Genomic DNA, 26,827 nt, shown 5'->3' with positions numbered 1-26,827 from the left:
ATTGCTGGCTCTGAGCAGGGACAGAAGATGTTATCTGATAGCTGTCATTATACAGCTGACTCCTATCACCTGAGAAGACCTACGAACTACAAGGCTGGAACATTTATTATAAAGCACTTGGTACTCACATACATCTGTCTGTCACCAATCTCAACCCAAACATGAAGTCCTATGACAACTCAACGCAAAAAGGCGCCTTCTTCTTTCCTTCTTTTTTTTAAATACAGGACAACTGAAACAGAATGAAATACTGGCAGAGCTCTGCCAGTAACATCCATAAAACCTTAAAAAAAGTCACTAATTCTTCATCTGGCATCTGGGAACACACATACATGATAAAATAACCAGGGTTTGGCTGTATGGGCACCAGCACCACTACAGATCAGTGCAGCAGCTCAAACTAAGGTCAGGGCCGTATCAAGTCACTCTGAGCCACACTTCCATCCGCAGCACACTGTAGTTTGCAAGAAGAGCATGTAAGGCAAGCTTATAGCCATATTTTTCAGTTTCTGCTAAAGAAAATTCTCCCTCAACAAGACAGGCCTGCTATGGTCTCCTTGACAATGTTCCTGCCCTTTATCCACTCTGTGTAAAAGATCCAATGAGATGAGGATCACATCCTTCTTCCCTTTCAAGACTGGAAACCTCCCAGCTATGACCACCCTTTCAGAGCAGCACAGCTGCACTGTGGTATTGATTAAAAGAGGAAGTTTTCCTTGACACCACAAGAGTGACACCCTGGAGACAGCGCTTGTGCAACCTTCTCATGGGTCTCTGCGCTGTTGATTCCCCTGTCAAAGCTCAGTTGTCAGGATTCAAAAATAAAACTATAGCACAATGTTTCATCATCATTTCTCCCCTCCTCCCTCAGCAAGAAGAGCTGTATTGTAGTATCTCACAAAAAGGTCTACAGAAAAATAACATGTACTTAGTTTGACAGGAGCCTTCCTCGGCCCCGCACCCAAAATGCTACCGAAAGGACTGCATACTCAGAATAAATATATTTTTATTTTAACACAGTGCTAACTAGAGAAAGAGAAATTGGGTTTGCCACTGTCTCTTCTGAGGAAGTCAAGAGCTCCTGAGGACAATGCTCCTTGTCTCTTCCACTAAATTCAGACCAACTACTAGCCTGTAATGGTTGCATGTGAAGGCCAAGGTGAGGTAACATCTTAGCATCTTTCATACACATTCATTAAGAAACAACAATTCTCAGCAGTAATACAATCCTGTATATATGTAAAAAGCTTCACAAAAATCCTCTTAACACCCCTGTTGGGCAGGGAGGTAAACATTGTTAGTCCTGTTTCACAGAGAAGCGAAGTAACTTGCCCAAGGTCACCCAATTAAAGGGTGTCAAGAGCTGGGACTATAACAAAGTTCTCTTGACTCAGTCTTCTGCCGTACCCACTAAAGCAGTATTACCTCCCTGCACCTTTGGTAATAACAAGGGGAGGACAGATCCTTCCCCACCACCCATGAACAAGTTATACCTAACAAACACCAGGTAATTTCGGAGGAGGAATGAACGAACTCCTGTGTAGTTAATTCCAGGAGCTGATCCAGTCCAGGCCTGCCCATGAACTGGATCTGAAATTCTTTCACATACACAGGAAGAAGACGAAAGAAGGGAAGAAGAGGAAGAAAGACAAAAGTGAAGTGCTACATATATAGTAAAGCTTCGTAATCTCCGAACAGGAGATAAAACAGATTGACCGCCCCAAGAACTGAACTGCCTGAATAGGGACGCAGTTTTTGAAGTACATAAATTTCTTACTAACCTGACTTACCCTGCAAAGCCTCCAAGGTGTGCTTGTGGCTTTAAGTATTTTCTTGTTGCTGCTCTGAAGGCAAGAACAGACACGATCATCCACTGATACGCAGCTGGGGCGGGGCGGGGGGGGGAGGAGGAGGTGAATACTGTAGCTAGCTGAGAACTGTCAGATTGTGTTTGCCATCAAGGAATGCCATTTCCCAATGCCTGAGTTTAACTCTGGAATGAGATGCACGCTGCTGCTGACCCCTCTGCTGACATTCTATAGACTCCCTTATCTCATCAGCCCCTGAGCATCCCATCCTCACTCCTCCGCGTTCATGTTCCCAAACTGTCAATCTCTCTGCAATGACTCACAAGGTTCTGAACCCACCATTCGCCTCTATGAGTCTTACTATTTTTTCATACATGTCCTTCTGGTTTAGATTGAGAGGCGTCTTATTCTTCTTAAACGTTAAAAACAAAATTAAAAAGAATCACTGAAAGCAATATGCCCTCAGCACAACAGCCTCCCTGAGAGCACTGCATACTTCAAAGAAAAACACAAGAATCTAATTCTGCTCTCCAGTTAAGAGTGCTGTAAATTAGCAATAATTCTACTGAAGTCAATCAAGCCACAATCATTATAACAACCACTGTGAGCAAAAGCAAAGCGGGGCCTGCCTGTGGGCAGATTTCAGGAGTGACAATGGATTAGAAAATATATTGCAAGGGTGCATTCAAGTTTAGGTCAGCTTTACAGATTCTCTATGTACTCCCCTTACTTAAAAACTAGAATTTTCTTTACCTACAGTATAATCTTCATCATTGTATGAGACAGTTGAGTTATTTATGCATTTACTAGGTTAGATATTCAGAAGCAGTGGTGCAACCACCACCTGTGCATTACTAACACAATTCTGAGGAAGGTGGAGTGGTTTCAGATGGATGCCAACCGAAATTCCAACACAGACTTCATTTGTCATACCTACGTGTCATGGATGTATCATCCATCATGGATGGCTTCAGTTCTTTACCTTCTGTCACCTCACAATTTGGATTATTCCATATTAAACCAAAGGCTTAACCAAACTTAAGACGGCATTTTTAAAACCAGTACAGTTCAGCCATCAGTAATGGAACTGCTTCAACGCCTTCTCATCCAATCCCACTGCACGGAGGAGGAGGAAAATAATAGAATAAGGTGAGATGGATCTCCCCAAAACATTTATTTAGATGCTTTAATATTCCTTAAGCTACTGAGTAACTAAACCAAAATGGAAAGGGTTAAAGAAAACCCTTATTTTTCAGAGAGCATAGAACCAAACACAAACATGCACATCCATACATTATTGGATTTGCTGGTTTAATCAGCAAGTACCAGTGACTCAATTAGCCTCTTAGCAGTGCCTAAATGCCACTAATTCAGCCTGCTGGCTGCTGCAGCGTACATATACAAGCTTGTCCCTTTAGATTTAGCGGTAACAGCACCGCTATTCTTCTCATGACAGCACCAGGGGCCCAGTCAGTCTCCTTCTCTCTCTTTTTCTCTGTTCTGCCAACCACACAGAAAGAAAAGACCCCAGGGCTGACTGTGTGTGAGCGTTGAGTAGGAGGAAAAAGGAAGAGGGAGACACTATTTCTATTCATTTTACAGCTTCATCCATCAAAAGCCTTTCTAAAAAAAATGAAAAATGCACTCCCAGAAGCTCAGGGTTTAGAGCAACAGCCTAATAAGGTGTTAAAGAAAAGACACGGACCTAATCTTTAGCAGCCACATCTACTACACAAGTTTAACAAATTACAGAAGCTAGGGCTGAAGAAGTACTTTGATTCTATCTAATTCACACTCCCACCATTGCTAGTCAGTTCCTTATATTGTTTGGTTTTAGGATAAAGCACCAACGTGTAAACCATACTTTTAACTGAAACTTTCATACCTTTGGCAATGTCCAACAACAACACGTAACGCCAGTGAACAAACCAACTGACCAACCCCGACCTGCTTTTTCCGTACACTCAACAGCACATTTGTTCAGTTAATTTTTGTGACTCTCCCTTATATAATGACTAATTTTCAGGCAGATTGATTCCCTGGTGAGTTGTTGCACATTGTGCAGCCATAAAAGCACCAGTGACAGTCAAAGAAGGTGACGGGAACAGTAGGCTGGTGTTAGGGCAGCAGCCAAAAGGAGTTTTGGCAGCAGCTAGGTACATGTCAAATTAAAGTGACCAAGCAACTACAGCTTCAGAAGTATTGACTCAGTATGAACAAAATGTGCTGTCAAAACACAACGTGTCAGAACTGAGCCCATCAGATCTATTTTACTTGATGACTATACATGGAATTACAGGTCAGGAGAAACACAGGAGATCCCAGAGGAGGAAAAAAACCTTTGCTAATTAACTTACAACATGGAAAGCAGAGTAGTCTTACCCAGAAAACAGAGCAAAAGACACATGAGCTCCTCTCTCTCTTCCTCATAATCCTTCTCATCACTTAAAAATGAAGGCTCGTTAAAAAAATGGTCAAAGGTGCGTTCACTCTAGGTTTGAGTGCCACAACATTCGCAAAAGAGGCAATATTGCTTTAAATCCGTCCCAGCAGCTTCCCAGCTGACAAGCACTTGGCATCCAAAGGCTAGGTAGGAACTTGGCAACCACACAGGATTTCTACAACAATATTTGCAACATCAAATGAAACAAACAAACAAAAAAGAATACCCCTTTCAAGTACTAGACAGTAAACAGGCCTTGCACTCCCACTCCCCTTTCCTCATTAATATTCAACAGTTTAAAATAAAGATGTACCAAAAAAACACCAGGGAATCCGGGGAATTCATTAAGTCTTCAGTATTTCAGTTCACCAGTCTCTGATTTCCAGTCAGCTGAAACTGGAAAGTCATTACTTCAGCTGCAGCCCAGGTCAGAGGAAAGACTAATCTCGCATTCACAGAGCTGCCAGATTTCAGGTTCAGGATGAATGCAGGGTGGTTTTGGAATTATAAAGGCACTGAGGAGAATGCAGTATCTTAATTAAGGAAAACCAAACAACCTGTCCCCAACAAACGAGGACGTATACTCAGCTGGCATAAATCAGCGTTTCTCAGTAGAAGCCACTAGATCCACACAATATAAAAATGTAAATAGCACGGAAAAAAAATGACCAAGTTTGTTATTGTTGTATGTACGCTTGGATTTGATACCTCATTTTGAGAGATGATCAATGTATATGTCGTGCATATCCTTCACACCTACCACCCAAACCCAATCCCGAATACCCAGCTCTCGTCTCAACACAAACAGATACTGCCAAGACTATTCCAGAAGCAGCACCAGCACAGCTCGTGCTACAGAACTGCCCCCCTGCACAAAGTGAGAGGAAATCGCTGCCACTTAGGGGAACTCCATGGGAAGAGTGTGCAGAGACAATATCCTGCTTGGTAAATCCTAGGAGCCAAGCACAGCTTCTAAAAATGGTCACATTTGCACAGCAACTCCATCTGTGTTGCTGTATCCACCGACCATATCCCTGCTCCTTTCACTGCCTCTCTGATAAATCCCTTTATACACTCCTAAAGCCAGCTGCTCCCAGAGCACCCCATCTAGCAGGAACTGCTGCTCCTCTTGCAACTTCGGCTTTATAAAAACAGTAGAACAAGACAAGCGTATCTTTGTAGTGGTTTTTTTTTGGTTGGGGGTTGGGGTTTTGGTTGGTTGGTTTGGGGTTTTGTTTTTTTTTTTTTAATAATCAGAGCTCAACCACCCAGGGTGTAGGTAAACTTCAATGTGAGGATACTTTCTTCTTTGAAGGTGCCACAGAAATTATAAATTGCAGCCTGATATTCAGTAAAAGCTCCATTTCCCTTAATACCGTAGCGAGCAGGCCAGACAGAAGTTCTACCCAAATGAAGAGAGATCACAATCAGATGAAATGAAACTGAAGACTGTTCAAAAATGTTATCCTGAGTAGATGATGTTACTGCAGCTTATGGACATTTTGTCTTCCCTTGTCAGAAAAGCTGGCTTGCTAATTTATGGGCAGAGTGGGAAAAGCAGAGGGATACAGACAGACACAGAATACTTAAAACAGGACTCAGAATGGAGACAAAGCTCCCCTTTCACCTCCTGCTGCTATTTACCATCTGGGATCCTGAAAAGGGGGTGATGGGTAGTTTTGTGATAGGTTTGGCAAGGGGCAGGACATTTAGGATTTTCTATGTGTAACGAGGTCATGTGTCAGCGCCTTTGCAGCACATGGGAACACTATCCAAAAGAAGGTTCAACAAAGGGGTTGCCCTGGCTGAACTGGAAAGAAATTCTATTAAAAAATATCCTGGCACCAATGCAGGATCTTAATAAGATTAATAATAATAAATTTGAAAAAAGTGCCTCCAGAACCTAGCTGCTTGGGAAAGCACAGAAAAAATGAAGGAATGAATACATCCAATTAAAAGGTGGATGTTATTTATTAGTAAATTTTTAGAAGTGGTATGATATTTAAAAGTAAAATGAAAATTCTGAATCACAGCATTTACACTTCTATTTGGAAACCAAGCAGGTCAGTTGACTTCCTGTGTTTTGTTAACTTTTGCTTTCTTGACTCCCTTACATTGTGATTAGGAAGTAAGACCTCAACGGGATTATATAAAATGTACTGCAACTCTGTGGAAAGGGAGAAGTACTCTGTATTACGGTATTCTTTGACATTTCCACTAGTATTTGGGGTTGGGGTGGTGGAGGGACTGAAATCCTAAGTCTAAGAAGTATTTTTTTTTTTCTTTCTAACCTAGCTTTGTTTCATCAAATCAATTTACAAAAAGCAGTTATATGAAATGAGGAGTTCTGGTTTAGAAACGTTTCTTCTGTTTTCATAAAAAGAATTATTAATAGGGTGACTTTCCCATCATATGGTGCTACAGTAAATCTTCAAACAGGATCCTTTAATCAAAGGACCTGAAGGAAACACGAGCGTTCTAGCCTTTTGCCCAGACTGGATGTCTGCTGACTAAAGTGATTCTAACAACACTGCTACTGCAGACTGTAGTAAGTGTGTTAAATTATTTAAAATCTATACTCTACAAGATGCACACATGCGAGAACTAGTCACTAGAACTAAGGCAGTGCTTTCTCATCCATGTGTCTCAAACTCCTGCTTGGTAGAAACCCCATTTTCAAGTCTAAAAGCTTTAAACTGACCGTGTCACTACTACACCATCAACTACACAGCGAAGTTAAAGGCAGTTTGTGCGTTGTGGAAGACAGGAGCAAAATTTCTGACCGGACTGATGGAAAACCAAAGGTTATGTCAGATGCTGAAGAACAGATCCTTTAAAACTATCACCGACCGGATAGTACCTGCAGATCTGGGATGCAGCGGACTGTAAATGAAAATGTTGTTCTTGCTCCTCCCCAGCCTGTCCTCCATGCATGTACATGCACACGTGCACCAATCCAAAACTGGAGCCAACGAGCAGTAAAAGGAATCACAATCAGCATATTGCTATGAGACACAAACAGATGGACACTTTCAGTCCATCAGAGAAAGGCTCTTCAACGTATCAGAGTTCACGCCGGCCCCGTCCTACAGCAGTGGAGTCAGGCAGCAATAAAAGCCGTGCTACCGTAACAGCCATGCTACCCGTCGGCCTAAGAAACTACTGGCGAAGCCGCACAGCACCAGATGTTCTCCTGAGCGTTCGTTTAGGCAAGCCCTGCTCAGCATCCTGCCACCCAACACTTCTTCCCTGAACTCCCGAGTGTTCTTGTGTCACCTTCGAATTGCAGAAACGAGCAGTGGTTGACCGCAATGAGAATGGGGTCCTTGAACGAGCCATGGGGCCGCTGCCTGCATACGACAGTTGCTCTGAGGAGCAAGCTTCGTTTCCGCTTAACAACGGCAGATTTGCATATATAATGTCAGCGTACACCATAAGCAGACTATCCGAACTCTTAAACCCCTTCACTTATCACCTGACAACTGCCTAGGATACTTCTAAAGACAGAGGCTGCAGCTGTTTCTCTGAACTTTTATGTAAAGTGCAACATCTAAAATAACGCAGCTGGGAGGTCGGGGAAGCTCTCTGTACCAAGACAGCACCTTCCAAACCGAATGCTGCGTTACGGCACGGTGCTTCACGGCTAAACGCCCTGCAGTCCTTTCAGGAGTTATCCCTCCTGTCTGCTCGCATGCATTTACAGTGGCATCCTGGTATTTGGCAACTTCAGGAGAGGAGGTGGGAAGCGAGGAAGAGAGAAATACCTACCGGCTAAGTGCGTGAAAGTTAGCCAGCTGCTCCTCTAGAGCCAGCATGCCTGAGTGACAGCAGATGATAAACTCTGCTTTGCGATTCGTATCTGGCTTTGATAGATCTGCTAGCATAGGAATAAATACTATTTGTTGATGAAAGCGGGTATCAAACCAGCAGAACTGCACCCAGTTACACTAAAAACTGCCATGTGCCAGGAATCGTTGTAGCCAGACCATCTGCTGTGCTGAGCCAGAGGAGGGGAAGGTCACATACTCTCTCTGTCCTGGGATACATTCAAATGTCATTTGGGGTTATTAAGGGAGGAATTTATAGAAATTAATCTCGTTTCCTGCGTCTCCTAGGTTTTTGCCTTAATTCTACCATTCCCAGAGATTCTCACACTGGGGGCAGGGACGGGGGGAATTCAAGAGAGAAAGGGAGGAAGCGAAGAACCAATGTCTAGTCAGAGTCTAGGTGTTTTAAATCAGCTGGTCCTGGGCCAGGCTATGGAGAGGTCCATTTGAACTGAAAGTACTTTTCTTGTGATTTCCCAATCTAAAAAACCTACTGGGCCTTTTGAACAAAGTCTTTTCTCAGAAACAGTCCTCTTGCTTTGGTTATCAGTTCAAGAATACAAAGGAACCGTCAATATAAAACCGAGAAGTAATAAAATATGAAGCTACAGCAATCGATGATCTGTCTTAGTCTTGACATATATATAAGTCATATGAGTGGTGATACAGTAATGGGTGATACCACATCATTTCATAGCACATTTTCCCACCCTTAATGTTTTATGAAACCAAACGCAAGGCCACAAGACAGCACCATCCTGATACATAAATCAGAATAGCAGGGATGGTCTTCTCAGTATCACAGAATTAAATGGTGCCACTCTCACATGCTCAGATATTCCAAATGAGAAGATGTGAAACAAAAACCCACCACATTTTACACCAGCACAGAAGTATTCCTGTTTGTATTAATATTGAGTTACGTGCGTCACTGCAACCCCACTGACACAGCAACATACTGACATTCTGCAGTGGCGTACAAGAGCAACTTGTCCAGACAGAATGGGAAACAAAAGCAACCATTTAATATAACGCACGACAACCATATTAGGCCGTTACACAGATACTACTAGAATGGTGTCATCTAGCTACAAAGAACAACAAATAGATGGCCTTTCACTCCAAACTTTATGTACAAAAATCCTTAATTTTTTTTTCTTTTTTTAATGTATTGTTCTACTCCTGAGACAATAAACATAGTTTTGCTTTGTCCCCACAGCTTTGAAAAGGGCTTTATAAATAGAGGGACGCACATACACAGAAGCAGTACAAAGGTCACACGCACTGGGCAATACTCAGTATTTGAAAATGTTACCAAAAAAAAAAAAAAAAAAAAAAGAAAAATCACAGTTTTGATAGTTCTGTGGGAAAAAAAACCTTAGCAAATTTGCAACAAAACTGTTAAGTAATTAAGGCAAGACACTTCACACATGAACTTAAACTGCTAATTAAATCCCCCCTGCTTAATTGACTAGATTTGCATATCATTCAGTGAGGAATGGGAATGGCTTGGGCATTACACAAGCACTTCCTTGTGCAGAAGGCAGCTAAGTAAAATAAACTAAGGGTACTAAGAAAAAGCAATGACAGTTTCTGAATGAAACAGAAATTTTCAACTGCAATTTTCAAAATTTTTTTGTTAAGAACATTAGAACATAACTGATTCCAATCGGTTACTATTCCAACAGTAATAGTCAGAACTACAGCAAATGTTTTATATCCATGCTAACTATTCTCCTACTTTAACCTGTCTGCACATATATACAGCTCTAAGTTACTCTCAAAAACAGGTTTATGTCCAAGAGTATCCATTTCTGCTTAAAAAAAACCAAATACCTTCATTTCAATAACTGCAGGAGAAGAAGTATCATTGTCTGCCCCTCTCTGCCACTACACATAGCGTGAATTTAAAGAAAGGTTTGAGAAAACTTTCAGACCTGTAGCAGGAAAAACACCTCTTTCAGTCGAAGATCAACTAGAGTCACGGAAAACATGCAATTACCTACCAGCTACGTCGTTCATAAATGACCCAAAGTGTGCAGGATGAAACTAGTCTGTCAAAAGCCGTGCTCCAAGGATGTCAGATTATGATTTTTTTTTTAAGTGGATGTGGATTCAGAGTCAAGAACACAACCTCCCCACAACATAAAATGGACTCCGTGTTTCAGGCTGGTTAACAGACACAGGCAGACACTACAGCAAAAGTTAGTACCTGCTCACATTGGGAAGGTTACCACTGCAGATACGATGACACACTTCCCTTTCTACAAGATGAGATTCTAAAGCATTTGAAAATGTTGTGCAAGACAGTGAGTTCAGCATACAAACCAGAAATCTGCCAGGCCTGCAGCAGAGCACTTCCTTCTGTCTCTGAATGTTGTACTTGTGTGACAGAGATACTTTCACTGTTGCAAAGTGTCGTTACAATTATTATATTATCAACTTCTATAATTTCTGATCTTCTACATTAGAAAAATAAAAACAATACAGAAGACATTTAGCTTATTTATGTCAAGGCAAAAGGCTTTTGTATACAGCCACCAATAAAAACATCAGAACACTTCTGATGCCTAGAGTTGCACTATTACTAAAACACAATTACATGAGATCGCCTTCAAGTTTACTATTTGTAAAATAGCCTAAAAAAAAGGCCAGTTCTACGAGTTGTTCCTTTTAATAGCCTGCTTTTTCAAGTGAGGCTTCTTATACCAACAGCCCAAGAACAAACTTTTTAATCTAACAGCAGCCCTCCGTTTACTCCAGAAATTGAAACAATCACATCTTACATGCAATCTTATGAACAGCAGCGGGAATGACCACAGGGCCAGCCTCCTGCCCTTCGTGCCAAGAACACCGGTGGTGCCGAGACGGCTTCCACACCACCATCAGCTAAGCAGAGACACCGCAGCCTTCAGCCAGTAACGCTCTGCGTTAGTATTTGCTTTGACAAGTAAGACTGAGTAGTAAAATGGTAAGAGCTGGGGGGGTTGCGTCTGCATTAACCAGGATTTAACACTAATAATTATTATGGTATCTGTAAGAAGACAAATACAAGCAAGGGTTTGGTTTTTTTGGTTGGTTGGTTGGTTGGTTTTTTACCTTAAACTTTTTTTTAATTGATCTCCTGCTGACCTGACCAGGAAGGGGAACGAGGACTACAGACAACTGAGTAAAGTATAGGTGCCCTCTGCACTTTTTGAGTGTTATGGAAACTTTCCCGTCTGATTCTTGATGAACAATCACTGATGAAAAAACCCAAAAAATTTTCAACATTGGACTCCTCATTTGTTGCGCAGATTTTCCCGCTCCCGGCTGAAGCAATGTTACATTAAGATCAGAGAAGCTCCTTTTTTCTTTTGCTAGATCACTTATGAGGCCAAGCAGGAGAAACTTAAGCGCAACCAAATTACACGCAGCTAATACTGATGTGAGCAACTGAAGAATCAGGGCCTTTTTTACATTCAAATCTCAGAAAGAAGAGAGTAGATCATACCAACGGATCTCACCGAGCTCATGACTGCTGTGGAAGTTGGTATCGCATCAGTTGATGGCACATTCCATTCACAGATATTGATAAGGAGATTTACCACCTCAGCTTGTATCAAAAAAACCCCCAAAACTCCATCCTTTATCTTATTTTTAAAAGGTTCTCTAGGTCTTTGAAACATTAATATTCTCCCTAACAAAGCCAGCAGCTGCTCTGCCAGTCTGTGACATGGATGGTTTTGTTAAAAGGTTTTCATGTGGGTTTTTTTTTTTTTTTTTTTTCAGTTCAGTGTGCTTTGCATATGAAACAGGACATTTCCCCACCCTCCACCCCCATTCCCTCCTAATCCAGAAGGGACCTTACTTCCTCCCTCTCAAACAAGCAGCTCATTCAGCAAAAGGGAAATCCCAAGATGCACTCGGGCAAGAAGCCTACAGAAGGAGCTTGGGAAAAAAAAAATAAAAAACAACCAACAAACCAACAAACAAAAACACCGCCACCGCTGCCTCCCCCCCAAAAAGCTACCAGTGTGTCCAAAACAGCAGAAAGAGGAGCAACCGAGATGGCAATTATGAACTTACTTCTGCAAACTACTACTTTAGGACATGGATCTGCCATGCCAGTCGTTTAAAAAGTTTTTCCAGGGTAGCAATTCAGTTTTGGCCCGACATTAATATAACCCACAGAACTGCAGCTCTCCCCTGCCAAAACAGAAATTACAGAAAGCCTGGTTGGAGAATCTTTTACATGATTACTGAGGTAGATTTAGTGGGGTGAATTTGGGGAACTCAATTGTTACTGTGCAAATATAATCTAAAGCAAAATTTGTTTCTGTTTTTAAAATGAAAACAAAAATCAAACAACCTTTTCTTACTTAAGAAATTTGTTTGAAACAGCATCCATGTTGTCTCCGTATTTCTCTTCCCTCAGACCTAATGCTCACTTCGTGATACCCAAACTGTCTACGGCAATTAATTCTGATTCACAGGGGATTAGGATTTTGACTGAGTAAAAAAGTTCAAAAGGGAAAGCGGACTAATTACTAAAAGATAGATTTGATGAGTTTTTAAAACCTAAATTATAAATTTGCATGTAAATTTCTAAGAGCAGAATTTAAATGTAGAAATAGACTTCTGAAAAGATAACCTCCACTGAAATCCCACGAAACACTCAAATTTTCACTCATAAAATCTCAGCAGAATTTGACCCTCAAATTCTAACCAGCGAGGAAAAACTGGCTACATTCAGAAGCTCTGACTAGTGATTTCCACTCTAAGATACATGTTGGTAAACTTGGACCAAGTCCATTGACTTCACCGGAGTCAAACCACAGAGCAAAACGTTGCCTCAACAACCTTCCCTGAATTAAAGCAAGGCATTAGGTCCAATTATGACTGTACTTCAGGATCTTTTTCAAAGAAGCTCCTATTTCTTCCATTACCTTGAATCAGTTCCTGGCAGGGTTTGCACGACAGCACGGCTACACTGATGTCAAGTGGATTGTTCTTACTGCACACCAGGCAAAACAAACTGATTAAAGATCCTCAAGGTCTAGACCACAGAGCCATTTAAAGTATTATCTCTTCTCTATAACGGTGAAAGTTAAACCTCATCTAGGCATCTCTAATTACATAACTATAACTACACACTGAAGCCATTCAGTAAGGCAGCACAAGGTACGGCTGTGCTGGCTGCTTGCACAACGCTCAGCACGGGTACCAGGGGAAGATATTCCTGCTGCCGACGTCCCCACACGCTGCCCCCTCAACCTGTGTTAGCACAGCTTCTCCTACAGCCACACTTGAACGGAGGAAGCTAAACCAAAATCAAGTGAAACAAAAGAGAACGCTGCAATTCCTTCGTAACAATCTCTGCGCGTTGACTCACTTTGGTTTTTAAAGAGGGGACTGTCCTCTGGTTCACAGAATTGGAAGCTGCTGCCAGAAAAAAACCTGAGCCAGCTGCGCACAACAGCATGGAAACTACAGGTGGGGCAATAGTCCACAGGCCACTATTAGTAGTAATCTGGTCGAAATGTGAAACCGCAGCTCATACTCCAGCTCCTTCCTGCTCTTCCAGTGTAGCATGCATGCGTCGCCTAACTGGGAAAAAGATATGTAACATTTTTCATCCTGAGCACTGAACTGCTAAACTCAAAATAAAGCGAAGCGTGACGATCTGTACAAATGCAAATGTCCCAAATGCCAAGACTAACATTTCTAAAACCTAATTCAACTCTTTCATTTCTTAGCTGCAGGCCGTTTACTGCCACTCCTTTTTTCCACCCAAACAAAAGACGAAAGGGATGACTCAAAGCAACTTGAATTTCAAGCTAAAGCCACAAAGCACTGAATGCCTGATCTTTAATATTAAACAGGTGTGCAGATGATATTCATTCAAGCCTCATCACAGCTAGGTCAATTGTTAAAAAAACTGCAAAAAGACAAAGTTTACTTAGAAGACATACGGGTAAGTTAAACAATGCTATAAATAATGATGCAAGTCATATGGTAAATACAAGCAAATAGTAGTTACAGCACTGCCAACTCCCTCTACCACTTTTTCCCTCCAAATCACTAATTCTTCTTTTTTTTCTTTGTATTCACACTATTTTATATAATAAAATTCTATAATAGCTTAAAATATAAAAATGTGTAATAATAAAAAAATAACAATTTTTTTCCTTCAGAATTTAGTAGTATTGCACACACAATCTTTGCTCTAGAATCAACAGGGCTAAAGAAGGATCAATGAATCCATTATAAAAAAAAAGATTTTCACATAAATATGCTTCTAGAAATTAAGTTTTTCGAAAAGGAACTCCTAATTTGCTGTGCTGTGAGGGCCAAGGCCTTTGCACAGTAGTTCTGCATATCCACTGAAGAGTATAGTGGAACACTTTACACCACTTAAGTCACTATCTACTGTGAATATGGTCCAAAGATTATTTGGCTTCACCGGTTTTTCAAAAAGCTACACTGTTGTGTCAAAAAAAGAAAAAGGCAAAAAAGCCAAACAAAACTGAATCTTTGGATATATAAGTGCAAGGACTCAATGTATGGCACGTTTCTTATTAGTGAATGAATGGGAACAAAGAAATATCAATAGCGGACCTAACGCTGCAGTCTGTACGCTCTTGAATCTGATTTACTTCTCACAGCAGCTCTACACCACTCTAAATACATTTATTTCAAAGGAATATTTCTAAATCATACCAGCATGGGTGAGATAATTCACACCCACTGAATAAACTGAAACTGCTAGTGGGGAGTTAAGAATGGCAAATTCTTTTCCTTTTTTTTTTTTTTCCTCTTGAATGACACTCCATTATCTTTCAACTCAGATAAGTTTTTCAACTGTGGAACGATGGTACTTTAGAAAAGCATGCTTAACATATAATTTCACAAGACATTCTTAATAACAAAAGTGTAAATCCGAAATCAATTACATCAACGAAGGTTACTGAAATCACATCACATTGTAGCCTTAATATTGTCTATTTTCTGCCTTTCTAGCCCATTACTCTGTATAAAAGCTGTAAAACTTATTTTACTGCTATAAGTATGTAAACCTGAACAATCTTGAGGATTTTTGGTTTGGTTTTTTTTTTAAAGATACTTATCAAAAAATATAGGACCCAGAGAAATTTAATACTTAGAGGGTTTTTTTAATTATTTAAAGTAATTCACTGCTTCTACTTGGTACTACTACAATCTCCATTTCAGTAAGCAGCAGGATCCCCACGCAACCTGTATTTTTTAATACTCAGCAGAATTAATTTTGTTAGCTAGATCCTACAAGCTAGATCCAAACAGCACCTACAAGCATTATGTATGCAGTCCAAGACAGGCAGCACTCTAGTATTACATAATAATAGAAATAAAATTGCTCTCACGATCCCATTTCTGCCACTGAACTGCATGGACAGCTCTTTAGACCTGCGCAGCTCCCCCACCGAGACCGGAGAGCTGTGCGCGCCGGTCAGCTGCCAGATTTCGGAGTGCAGGATACAGTCCCGCAAACAGCCTCACGCAGAAGTTCACATTTAAGCAAGACGCTGGCCTCTTCAAGTTCAATAAACGCACTTGACTGCAGTGGCCTTCTTCTCCTGTGTTAAGTGACACAAAACAGCTTAATTTTGCTGAAAAGCAGCAGGAAAGTTTTCACTAAATGGTCAAAGATTACTAAGAGCAGCACTACAGAAATATTTTAGACTCTTCACTGACAGAATTGGGAAGCCTGACTGGCATTATCTTTCTGTTTAATGGTAATAAAGGCATCGACTTCTTGTAAAAGGAGAAAACCTAAAGATTGAAAGAAAACAGGTGGTATTATTGCTGCTTTTAACAGTACCACTGGCACGTAACACTAATGCAGATATGCATGAAAAATTCTGCAGACCCCTCCCCAGAAGAGCATCCAACTCGAGTGCCTGGCTGATTCTACCCGGGCACGAGGAACCGGAGCCTGTAACACAGGTAATGTAGGAAGCAGAGGGCGTAGGGGACTTCATAAAGATGCAGGATACGACAGTGAGAAGATATGAAATGGGTTTTCTTCCAGGGACAACCCTAACAGATGTTGTCCAATTAAGGATGCAAATAAATCACCCTCTGCATTGCGAGTCAGAAAACACACACATAAAAGCTTTCTAAATACATTTCAGTTTAAACTTGCATAATTCTCCCAGTGGAGAAATCATCTTCAACTTATGTAATCCTTAGAAAGAGACATTATTACATATAATTCTGTGCCACTAAGAAGCAAGGAAGACACATCTCTAGAGAAGAGGTGCACCCACACACAATTAGTACGGGTGTGGAGGGAGCAGAGGGGAAAAGCTGGAACAGGGACGCAAAGACCGGAGCCGGCTGTTTCCACAGAGACCGATCTGTAACCAAGCTCAAGGGGCTGCTCCCCTTTCACCAGCCAGAACTGTCTGTTATACTTAACCCAGACTTCCTAACACTTGATATCCTGTCTGCTATTTCAATGCCCTTACTCAATGTTTCAGACAGACATTACACAAACTGGCTGGTGAAAAGGGTTGAGAAACCAAGAAGCAATCCAAGTCAATGACCTTACTCTATAAAATGATACCATTGACTGAACGGAGGACGAAGAACAAAGCGCAGGGGTACATGTCTTCTGAATATATCACTGACATCTTCCGTAGGAAGAGACAAGCACTAGGCGGTATCTTATTTTGTTAATGTTGCTGCCGTCTTTTAAAACTTAAAGCCTAAGCAATTCTCGTCTTCCAGTGCAACTGATTCTCATACCAAAACAGAAACAGCTTCAATTTAAAAAAAAAAAAAAAGAAAAGCAACAGAAAACCAAACATACAAGTCATTTTCCACAAAGCATGTGCAAAGGTAACTATACATAAATCAATAAACAACAAAGCCAGAAACCAAGTTATTGATTAGCTCCTTCGCTGTTAAATCTCCAGTATACAGAATGATGCTGCAATTTTTACATATACACGGGAACCCTATCCTCATGTACTTTTTCCCTGACTTTTTAAATAAGACTGTTAAAACAAGTAAAGACTACTTAACCTGAGTAAGGGTGGCAGGACCCGTCTCATTTAACAAAACATACGACTATGCAGCTTATCAAGTTGTTTTTAATATGCATCCACTGCTTGGAGAAGCCCAGTTTTACGTGATAGCAACCAAACCATAGATGGAGCCAATGGTAAGAGCTCCGCACATGGGAATTCCCATCGGCTTCCAGAAGAGCTCTGTCCACGAAACACTGACAGGATCAGAGCTTGAATTTGTATCAGTGTTTTTGTTACCTCATCCAACCAAAAATCAAAGCAAAATAATTAGAGATTGGCCCCTCCGCACTGAGCTATCAGCCAGCAGGCTCGCCCAATACTGACAAAATAGGCACGCTCAAAGACCTGCACCTGATTCAATTTTGAGGCCAAGTTTATGGTCCTTGAATTTGCATCAGAAAAAGAGGCTGGCCCTTATCCCAGCTTTAGACATATTTCCTCATCAGTAAAAAAAAATAAAATAAAAAAAAAAATTGACAAATCCTGAGTACAAGAACATGAAAATCCCACCCTGTTAAGTATCTACCACAACCTTAAAACCCAGTCTTGCGTGCAGTGATGAGCAGACAAAATCCTTTCAGTCTGAAGCCAGCTCCCAGTTGCAGAAACTATTGCCCCATTCAGTAAGATCCGTCAGGATCGGAGCACCGTCAAACACCTACAAAGCCAAAACCTCATTAATGAGCAAAATGAAAATACTGCAGTAGGTTCTGCTCTCAGCTTTAGCACAGTCCTGTAGATGCCAGGTAAGGCCACAAACTTAGTGAAGCTACTTTGTCTCAACACTCTGGTTGAGAATCTGTCCCTCTGTTCTGTGACTGCAGTACTGCCAGTCAACACACAGGAAGAAGCCCGATACATATACAAGTCTTCTGTGGTTTGTGGGTGAACTGGTTCCAATTACTACGCCGGCTGATTGCTTGAGTGAGAACTGCAGAACTAGCCCCAAAGCCCCAAACCTTCAAATTAACCTCGTATGTTCCAGAAGATATGGGAACAGGTGATTTTAGTAATAATCTGAGTTTGAATCTCTACACTGACAATGAAATGTGAAAGACATACAAGACCACGCAAGGTGTAAATGAGGAAGGTAAGGGACCAGAGCACATCTTTTCAGAGGAAACCTGCTTCTCTGTAATTATTTTCCAAGAACACATACTGACTGTATTAGAGACTGAGAGGGTGGAGTAGCATTAAAAAAAGTGGTGCAGACTTATTAATGTATATCACCCAGATTCAGAGAACATATGCAAACAAATTAGATACTATCTAATAAAACGTATCATTAACACACATACTAGAATTGACAAATTTAAAACAAAACCACGCTCTATTACTACGTTTTAAAGTAATGCTTCCTGTACGTGAAGATCAATTTGAATTAAGTGCTGTACGGCCACTCAGCTAAAATAGATTAGCCTAGTAATTGGCAGTGTTCTATCAATAGATTCTCTACCATTCAGCCTAAGTTACTTTTGTCTAAGCTCTAATTTCTTTCCAAGAACCGCCTGTTGGATTTAGCGTAACTGTTCCATGACATTTCCCTCTAAATAAGAGTTACAGAGCCAAGTTCAAAGTTTGCCTCTTTTTTTTTTTTTTTAAAAAAAATGCGAGAATTGAAAAATTTTCTGGGTCTAAGCACTGTGCACATTGAGACACAAATTTTGTGCGATGGCAAAGCAGTTTGGCCAGCTAAGCCAGCAACGTGAATTCCAATCATCAGTTATCACCAGTAGTAAGAGCCGGCCCACTCCTTACTGTAGTCAGTACCATTCAAACCCCTTCACTTCGGCAAAATAACTTCCCTAATAGACAAAAATAACTTGAGTTTTCAGTAAGAACGGACAATGCGCCTCTTTAGATACCCAAATCTTGCTTGGGCTCAACCACCCAGATGCAGCCCAAGTTCCCCCTGTTCTAACAGCGCTGAGAACCAGGGAAGGTGCAGATAAGGTACAAGCGCCTGCCAGAATTTTAACCGCTGCGTTGTCTAGACATGCTCTGAGCAGCCTCATACAGACGCCTCCAGATGCTTTTACAACACTGCTCTAAACGCGCCTCTCAGCAAGTGAAAACACACCCTCATTGGTCAGCCAGCTCGAGCTAGCGATAACCACGTTCATATCCTGGCACAGAGACCAGGTGTTAGGCTCCTAACACATCCAAAATATAAACTGTGTTTACATGCATCTTCAAAGCACGCTACTGTTTGGGCAGAACATACGCCCAAGCCCGAAACCACAGAAATGGAGAGGCAAGTGAGACAGCCCAGACAATGAAGGGAGCGGCAGATGTTTAAATCTTTTAGGCAGCGATTTTCAAAATAAGAGATTGCATGTAATTCCCTCCCTAATTCAAGAGGACTGAATTCAGGAACTTAGGAACTATTCTGGGGCAACAGAGAGCCATCGTTGACTCAACATCATTAGATCATTATTTGCAGCGTATTCTTTGTCTAACACACATGCACGTACCTGCTTCTTTGTTCTCGATCTACAACATCTGTAAAACCATTTGCACGCTTGGGGAAAAAAAATGCTGATGTCTGCTTAAATACTGACGTCTCCTCAGGTACACGGGATTTTGTTTAAGCGTGCTTATCGTTTTTGAAGTTCAACTTTTAAGCTGTAAAAGGATTCTGAACTAAACTACTGCCTCGAGACTTCAACATTTTTGTTTTAGGGACTTCAAAATTTTTACTGAAGAATCTCTAATGTAATTCTTGAACATCAGGTAAGAGAACAAACGACTTCACGGCTTCACGGAAAAACAGCTGAACCCTCAGTTCTTAGGCAAATTTTTCCAACAGTATTTATCAAGTCAGTTTGTACCAAAAAGAGTAACTCCATCCAGCGGTCTGAACACCACTGCCTGTGAATAAAATCAGAATCTCCCTGTTATACCTATCATAGGATATATACTATTAACAAATAAAGAAGATTGCTACTGCCAAGAGGCAGGACTTTAGCATACAGAAAGATACACATCCTAGCTCTACTACTGCAGCATTTCAGGTGGCCATAAAGTGCAGCAGAGCACAGGGCAGCACCTAAAAGCCCACAGCTACCCTACCAGTCAGTCAGTACTGCACTATTTCACTTTCAGCAATTTTTGTTCTTTGATTTGGCTGCACACTTGACCTGGTTAAACCTCACTCCAGCTGAGAAAGCTGCATGTTGTGGCAGCACTGGGTTGGTAGGCATTGTGAAATAAAGTGGGAGGCCTTATGTGCTCATTTGTGTGTCAGTACCCAGAATGCTGCTTCTAGCTTCCAGCTACTTCATAGAAGTGCTGCTGGGACTTGAACCGTGGGAACACTGCAGTGCTAGCGTGTGTGGGTGTGTTCACACGTGTGCAAGGAAAGCTCTCTTATTCTCTTAGTGTCCAATTACATACAGTTTTGCTAAGAGTACAGATGTCTGGCACACAGGTAGGAAATACGAAAGCACTGTCAAACGTTGCTCGGTTCAATGCTTAAAAGAGGAAAAAAAGGTTCAAAAGAGACAGAGCAGAACCCACCCTCCTTTACTGGAAATAGCAACCAACAAAGCCTTCAGGCCTGCTTTTTGAACTAACTCAATCATAGCGGAGGCATACTGATGTTAAGAAAGCAGAGAGCCGTCTGTCACACAGAAGTGGAAAGAGAGCGTGAGACACGCCAAGGCCATATCTATACCAGCAAGTGAACACTCAACACACACCAGCTGCTGAGCTCAAGAAAAAGGCTTTGGCACTGATGATGGATTTCTAGGACCCTGTTTTGCAACCCTGTCAGGTTATTCACATTTTAAATTTCTAGAAATACCCCAGAATGTTGCGGTTGTACTCCATGCCAGTAATGGTGGACAAAGTGAGAGACAGGTAAGGAAGCAGGACACCCACTCAAGTAAAAGCCGTGTTGTTGCATGGAGACTCTGAAAGACCAGAGAGAAAACAAAGCAGAAAAAAAACTTGCACGAGCATGCGAGAAGGTGGAAAACCCAGTGAAGAATACAAACAAAGGAAAATGGAGAAGTTATCATATGGCTCAAGAAAATAGCGAGCTTTAGGAAGCGCCAGGAAGGTGAGGAAGCTTATGAGAGGTCACTCACTCATCCAAGGATGAGCAGGGAGGATGTACAAATCAAAATTTTATAAGAGGGTAAGGAAAGCGGCTGAGGCCTCTATGGCTCCTGCTCTAGTGGGGTTCCAACTGCCACAACTCCCTCCAGTTTTTGGTTAGGACCCTTTGCTGACTTCGTACAGATCTAGACGAAAGCTGCTTCTGCAAGCGGCAAGACCAGGCAACACGCATCTTGTTCAACCAGCCAGGCTGAGACACAACACATCTGCATGTATGTATGCACCTCTCAATACAGGCGGATAGATATGCGCAATGGATACTTGATGCATATAGAAATATATGTTGGGAACGAAGTATCCAGGTAAAGCTATGCCTTGTAGCAATTCTTTAAAACCACAGGAAGGAAAAAAAGGGAAGGGGGGCGGGGAGGAGACAGGGAAAAAGACAGTTTTGCCAGTATGCTGAATCTGCGACGGGGGCTTGTGCCAACCCTCCATTTAAGTCAGACCCTTAAAAGGCAGAGCTGTGCTGGCAGAAATCTACATACCTCATCACATAAACATCACGAAGACACACAAAAAGGTCAAAAAACTCACTGCTTCTTAAGCGGCCATAAAAATGGTCACATGCGTCCCATGCTACCAACATACTAACAGAGCCCGAGGGAAAACACAACACACAAAGCAAGGTGTACGCGCACATACATAAATAAATAAATTGGGAAACCGATAAAAAGCCCACTCTTGAAAGTAGAAGACAGAACATCTGACACAGCAGATTACGACACACAACACAAACACCTCTGTATAGAATAGAACAAAGCGATGCAGAGATCTACATCAAAAAGGAAGACCACCACAAAGACACATATGCTTCACCCTTTCATCCACAGAGACAGACAGACACAGAGCCCAACAGACACACAAAACCCACACAGACTGACAGTAATTAACACAAACACACAGTCGCAGACATGGGACCATCCTTTCATTTCCTTACTAGGCATCTAAACTTTACACCAATGTTACTTGCCCCTGGCCACAGTCTACCAATCTCAGCGCCTGATTAAATCTCTCCGTAATTATCTGCGCACACTGCTACAACACAAATGACCTTAGCATATGATATCCATCCGCTAAGCCCAATGGAAAACGACTTCAGAGAAAGGAAGGATAAGCATACAAAACTCTGCCAGCACTGTCAGGTCTCCTCAAGACCTCACCACATTAATAGGACAGCCCTGAAGACAGCTCAAAAGCCTTGAAACTTAAGGCCAGTTCTGCATAGGATGCACGCTAAAGCGATCTTTTTTCTCTACCCCATCATCTGAGCACACACTTACCACTGTGTTCTTCCCCATCAAACTCCTTGCCACCTTCCAAATGAACCTATGCATGAGACTTAACATTTTATGATGATGGCATTTTGTCAAAAGTTTTCTGAGAAATAGATGGCCACGATTTCCTCACATAATTTTTGGCATCTGCTACTAGATATCTGGAATTCACTCTGCAAGGAGTGCTGCGCTGCATGCAGATTTTGGAGGGTGCGGGAAGAGTGCTTGCCATGTTCTGAACTAGGAGTTATTAAAGGGTCAGCAAAAAAGTCAGGCAAAGCCAAGATTTAGTGGTCTTTTCTTGTTCTCCACCTGCAACCTCAGCTGGGGTGTTGGATAAATCGCACAATTGAATAGAATGCCATAAAAGCCTTATAAGAAAAGGCAAGCACACCTCCACTGACATTCATTTTAATTAAACTCTGGAAATGACCAAGCGAGGCGCACAGTGCCTTCCTAGAGCAAGAATGTGGAGATTTCCTAATTTTGCTTCCCAAACGAAGCATGCCCTAGAAAATTCATTTCCCAAGATGAAAAATGCCTCCGCTTCCAGAACGGTATTCTCCTCTCACAGACATTCACATACATCCAGCCCACCATTCCATCTTAGCACATGACTGACGGAGAATAGACAAGCCATTAAAAACACATCCACCTCCAACCACGGAGATAATGTGGCTCATTACAGCCTAGCTTTGTCACAGCGGTTCTGACACTCGAGCGGGAGGAAAAGGAGGGGTCAGGACAAGGATGGAAACGGGGGCTAAGCACAAGGCCAGGAGAGAAACTGGAACTTGAACGAGCCAGCCTCTACTCCTTACTCAAGGAACGCGGAGCCCAGTCAAATGGGTTAACTAGGCCTCTTCGGCTGGCTGCAGGAATCACTGCATTGTTTGCACGGGGTATTTTTAAAACCCTGGGTTTTGTTTGCGTATTTCTGTTGCATTTTTGTATAAATAAAAGCTCTATTTTATAAATTATAAATTTTATTTTATAAATAAAAGCTCTATTTAAGTCCGAGTGCGTGTCTACCCCCTTTAAACAGGTATTTGGTAAGTTAATTAAGAATTTTACTGAACGTTCTCAGTGGGCTTTAAATGTTGCTTCTCTTTTTGTCGCTTGTGTCATTGCCCTTCCACTCCAGACACATAAAACCGAAGAAAAGTTTGGAGATCTCCGACAGATGAGGCAGAATCCAACCAACAAACCTGCAGCGTAAAACTCAGCGGGCTAGAGTTTGCTTTAACCTTATCCTGGGGGGGGGAAGGACCGGGAAGGGAATTGCTCATCCCACAGCCAGCTGCACCATCGCCAGCCAGCCAGGCATCCTGGCGTCCGCCAGCAAGTTGCCCAGGCCTTGTGGCACCGCTGCCCGCTGGTGCCAAGGCAGCCTCCCACCCACGCACCAGGGACTCCGGGATCGAAAGGCAGCTCAGACTGAAAGAAAAACAAAAGACAGCTACGAAAATGTGCTTTAGCTGTCTGGCTCAGCACGGCGTACCTGAAGAAGCTGCTGCAGCTGGCCCCAGACAGATTCATTTACTGAATGTACACATAATCCAATATACAAAAGCCTGTCTGGTGGGGAGACTCAGACTCCACAGGGATACTCTAAAAGCAGGGACTTCTCCATTTCTGTTCCGCGCACTTCATCTGAACACCAAGAACCTGCATTACTGTCAGGATTTTTTTCTTAGCAGCCACATTTTATCCCAAAACAAGCCTTCAGACAATTCAGCCCCCCCCCCCCCCCCCCCCCCCCTCCATCCCTGGCGGCATGCAGTTGAGCAGAAAATTGTATATATTGGTGTCTGGAGCGATCAGTAACTGCTATTTTTTTCTGGCTTCTTCCTTCTCTTGACCCCTAGCTGAAGCTCTTAAGACCCGAAATCACACACTTCCTGCTAAAGTCTGGGGTAGCGTGATGGGTTTCAAAGATCAGGTTCCATGTACAGCAAAATATGCAAACACACATATGTAATTTAAACAAACTCCAACTACCGCGTTCAGAACACAACCGGAGGAAAAAAGCTGCCATCTCAAACACTGCTCGTCTACATTAACACACACGTGGTGAGAATTAAGAACACGATTAGATTGCTAAATGACTCAAAGGAAAAGCAGCTGGTAACAAATTGGGTACATCGACGGATGTTCCTGAAATCAGAGAAAATTCCTTTTCTCTTTCTCCCCCCCCCACCCCCTCTAAAACCAAAGGCATCACTTACCCTGGGGGCTTTCCTCTTGTATTTGTTGTTATAGTCAAATTTTTCTTTCATTTCATCTAAGAGCTGGCCCAGTCTAGCTTTCTCCTCTTTCCCAGTGTAATCCTGGCTGAGGAGGATATAGGATCTCCAGTTTGCAGAGTCAAAGCCCCAGTGGCAAGTCCTGTTTTCCAGAGATTTGTGAGAGTGGACCACAAATTTGTGAGGTGGGTACATAAGCCTGCAGTCCAAGCACTGGATGCAGGCTGCGCTGGGGTTACTGTAAAGCTCTGGCACCAAGAGTCCCTTACACTTCCCAAAGCACTCATGATACACCTTGAAGCTCTTCTCTGTAAGCTCCAGCTCAATTGTGCTAGAGAATTCCTTCTTGCAGTGGGGAGGATAGGTGCCACCATAAAGCAAGGCGTTACAAAGCCTCTCTGCATCAGTTTTAGTGATGAGCCCGCAGGAAGGAGCGGAGAAGGGCAGGATGCCCATGACTTTGAGGATTTCCAGCTGGTCAGCAGTGCATCTGGAGCAGTAAATATGTAGCTCGTCACACACCGAGTTAATCTGCTGCAGGGAGAAGTCCCTGAGCACCGAGTTCAGGATCTGGGGCAAGCAAAGCCGCTTTTCTCCACCCACCACGAAGCAGGAGATGGTTTCCCCTTCCAGGATGGTCTCGCACCTCTCCGTGGATCTGTCCGAGGGCATGAAGAAGGGACCAGGCATTACCGGAGGAGGCTGGATGGGGGGCAGATGCAGTACAGGTTCCGCTGGGTCTTTGCCATTGTCTTTCTTGTACATCTCCTGTGCCCATCGTGCTGAGAAGGCGGCAGGGCCACCCAGGGAGCTCATAGAGCTCAGATGAAACTGTTCCAAGGTCTTCTGCAGTCCTGGATGAGGCTGGAAGCTGCTTCTACTTACAGTCTCCATTTTTTAGTTTCTATTCCCAAAACAAACAAACAAAAAATCCCCAGTTATCTTCCACCCTGGTACAAATCCACTTAAGGGATTTTTTTTTTTTAAGAAAAAAAATTACGAGCAAAATACAACAACCCACCCTTGTTCCTTTCTCCTTCCCACTCGGGTTTAACAATCCACTAACGGATAGGAAATAAATCCTTTTGTACGCGTGCCTCTCTCTTCTTTCTTTCCTCTTGGTCGGTTACAATTTCAAACCCCCCAAGTCTCCAAGCCGCCCCGATGGAGCACAGAGTCACGGCAAAAAGAGGTCCTCATCCGAGCACTCACCCCCTCAGCCAATCCCCCAGGCAAACCGATCCCTCCTCCCACACCTCCACCGCACTCACACACACACGCCACCCACAGCAACACAAAAAGTCTGTGCCACGCTCCGAGCACCGGGGGCTCAAAGACGTTCTGGCGGCTGCTGCTTCTCTGCAGTAATCACCCTTCTGTCCATATCCACCGAAAGGAAGGCGCGGGGGAGGCAAGCAAAGAGCAGGCGGAGGAAGGCGGCTTGGCGTGCGGCAGGGAACAAGGCAGAAGAACAGGAAAAGGCCCAAATCTCTGGCACTTCCAGAGCGGCGCGGGGGCTTCGGGCGGGCGACGAGCAGGCTCCCTTCCCCCGCGGTCCCTCGGCTGGATCTGGGAGCACTCCTCGCCTCTCGGCTCGCCTTTCTTCCCTTATTTCGCTCGGCCTTGCCGGCGTGCCGTGGGGAGCCGCGGTGAGAGAGCGCACATCCTCCCCGCTCCTCTTTCCAGCAGAGACTGAGAGTGCCTGCGAGCTGAGCTAATGCGGGCTGGCTCAGCCTCCCTCCTCCTCCTCCTCCTCCTCCTCCTCCCCCCTCTGTTTGTTGGTGTCTGCCTCAGTCATTGAATCCCAGCCAAGAATGTGACCAACTCCCCAGGCCGGGCTCTTCCAGGAACAGCGCCCGCCTCCCCCCTCCGCTCCGCGCCGCGTGAAGCCGCGGCCCCGGCAGGCGCGCGGCCCGGCCCCGGGCGGCAGCGGCGGGGAGGGCGGGAGCGTAAACTGCTGGGTTCACGGACCGCCGCGCCGCAGCCGAGGGGCGGTAGGGCGCCGGCTTTTCCCTCCCGCCGCTCGCTTTCTGGGCAGCGGTAGCGAGGGA

General features: G+C 43.1%; 1 protein-coding gene across 2 annotated transcripts in view; it reads right to left on the bottom strand.

Annotated features, from left to right (window-relative positions):
- SKI (SKI proto-oncogene) overlaps positions 1–25,670 on the bottom strand; it is a 114,989-nt gene extending 89,319 nt beyond the window's left edge. Inside the window, exon 1 of one of the 2 annotated variants that reach the window (XM_075721683.1) lies at positions 24,755–25,670. In XM_075721683.1, the coding sequence (XP_075577798.1) occupies positions 24,755–25,670 (916 nt within the window). The remainder of the gene's footprint in view (positions 1–24,754) is intronic. The other variant, XM_075721684.1, reaches the window with a different exon arrangement.
- Positions 25,671–26,827: the final 1,157 nt, after the last annotated feature.

This window comes from Pelecanus crispus, chromosome 15 (assembly GCF_030463565.1).
Source record: "Pelecanus crispus isolate bPelCri1 chromosome 15, bPelCri1.pri, whole genome shotgun sequence".
NCBI lineage: Eukaryota > Metazoa > Chordata > Aves > Pelecaniformes > Pelecanidae > Pelecanus > Pelecanus crispus.
Note: the sequence above shows the minus strand (reverse complement) of the source record. Positions and strands in the feature narration are given on the sequence as shown.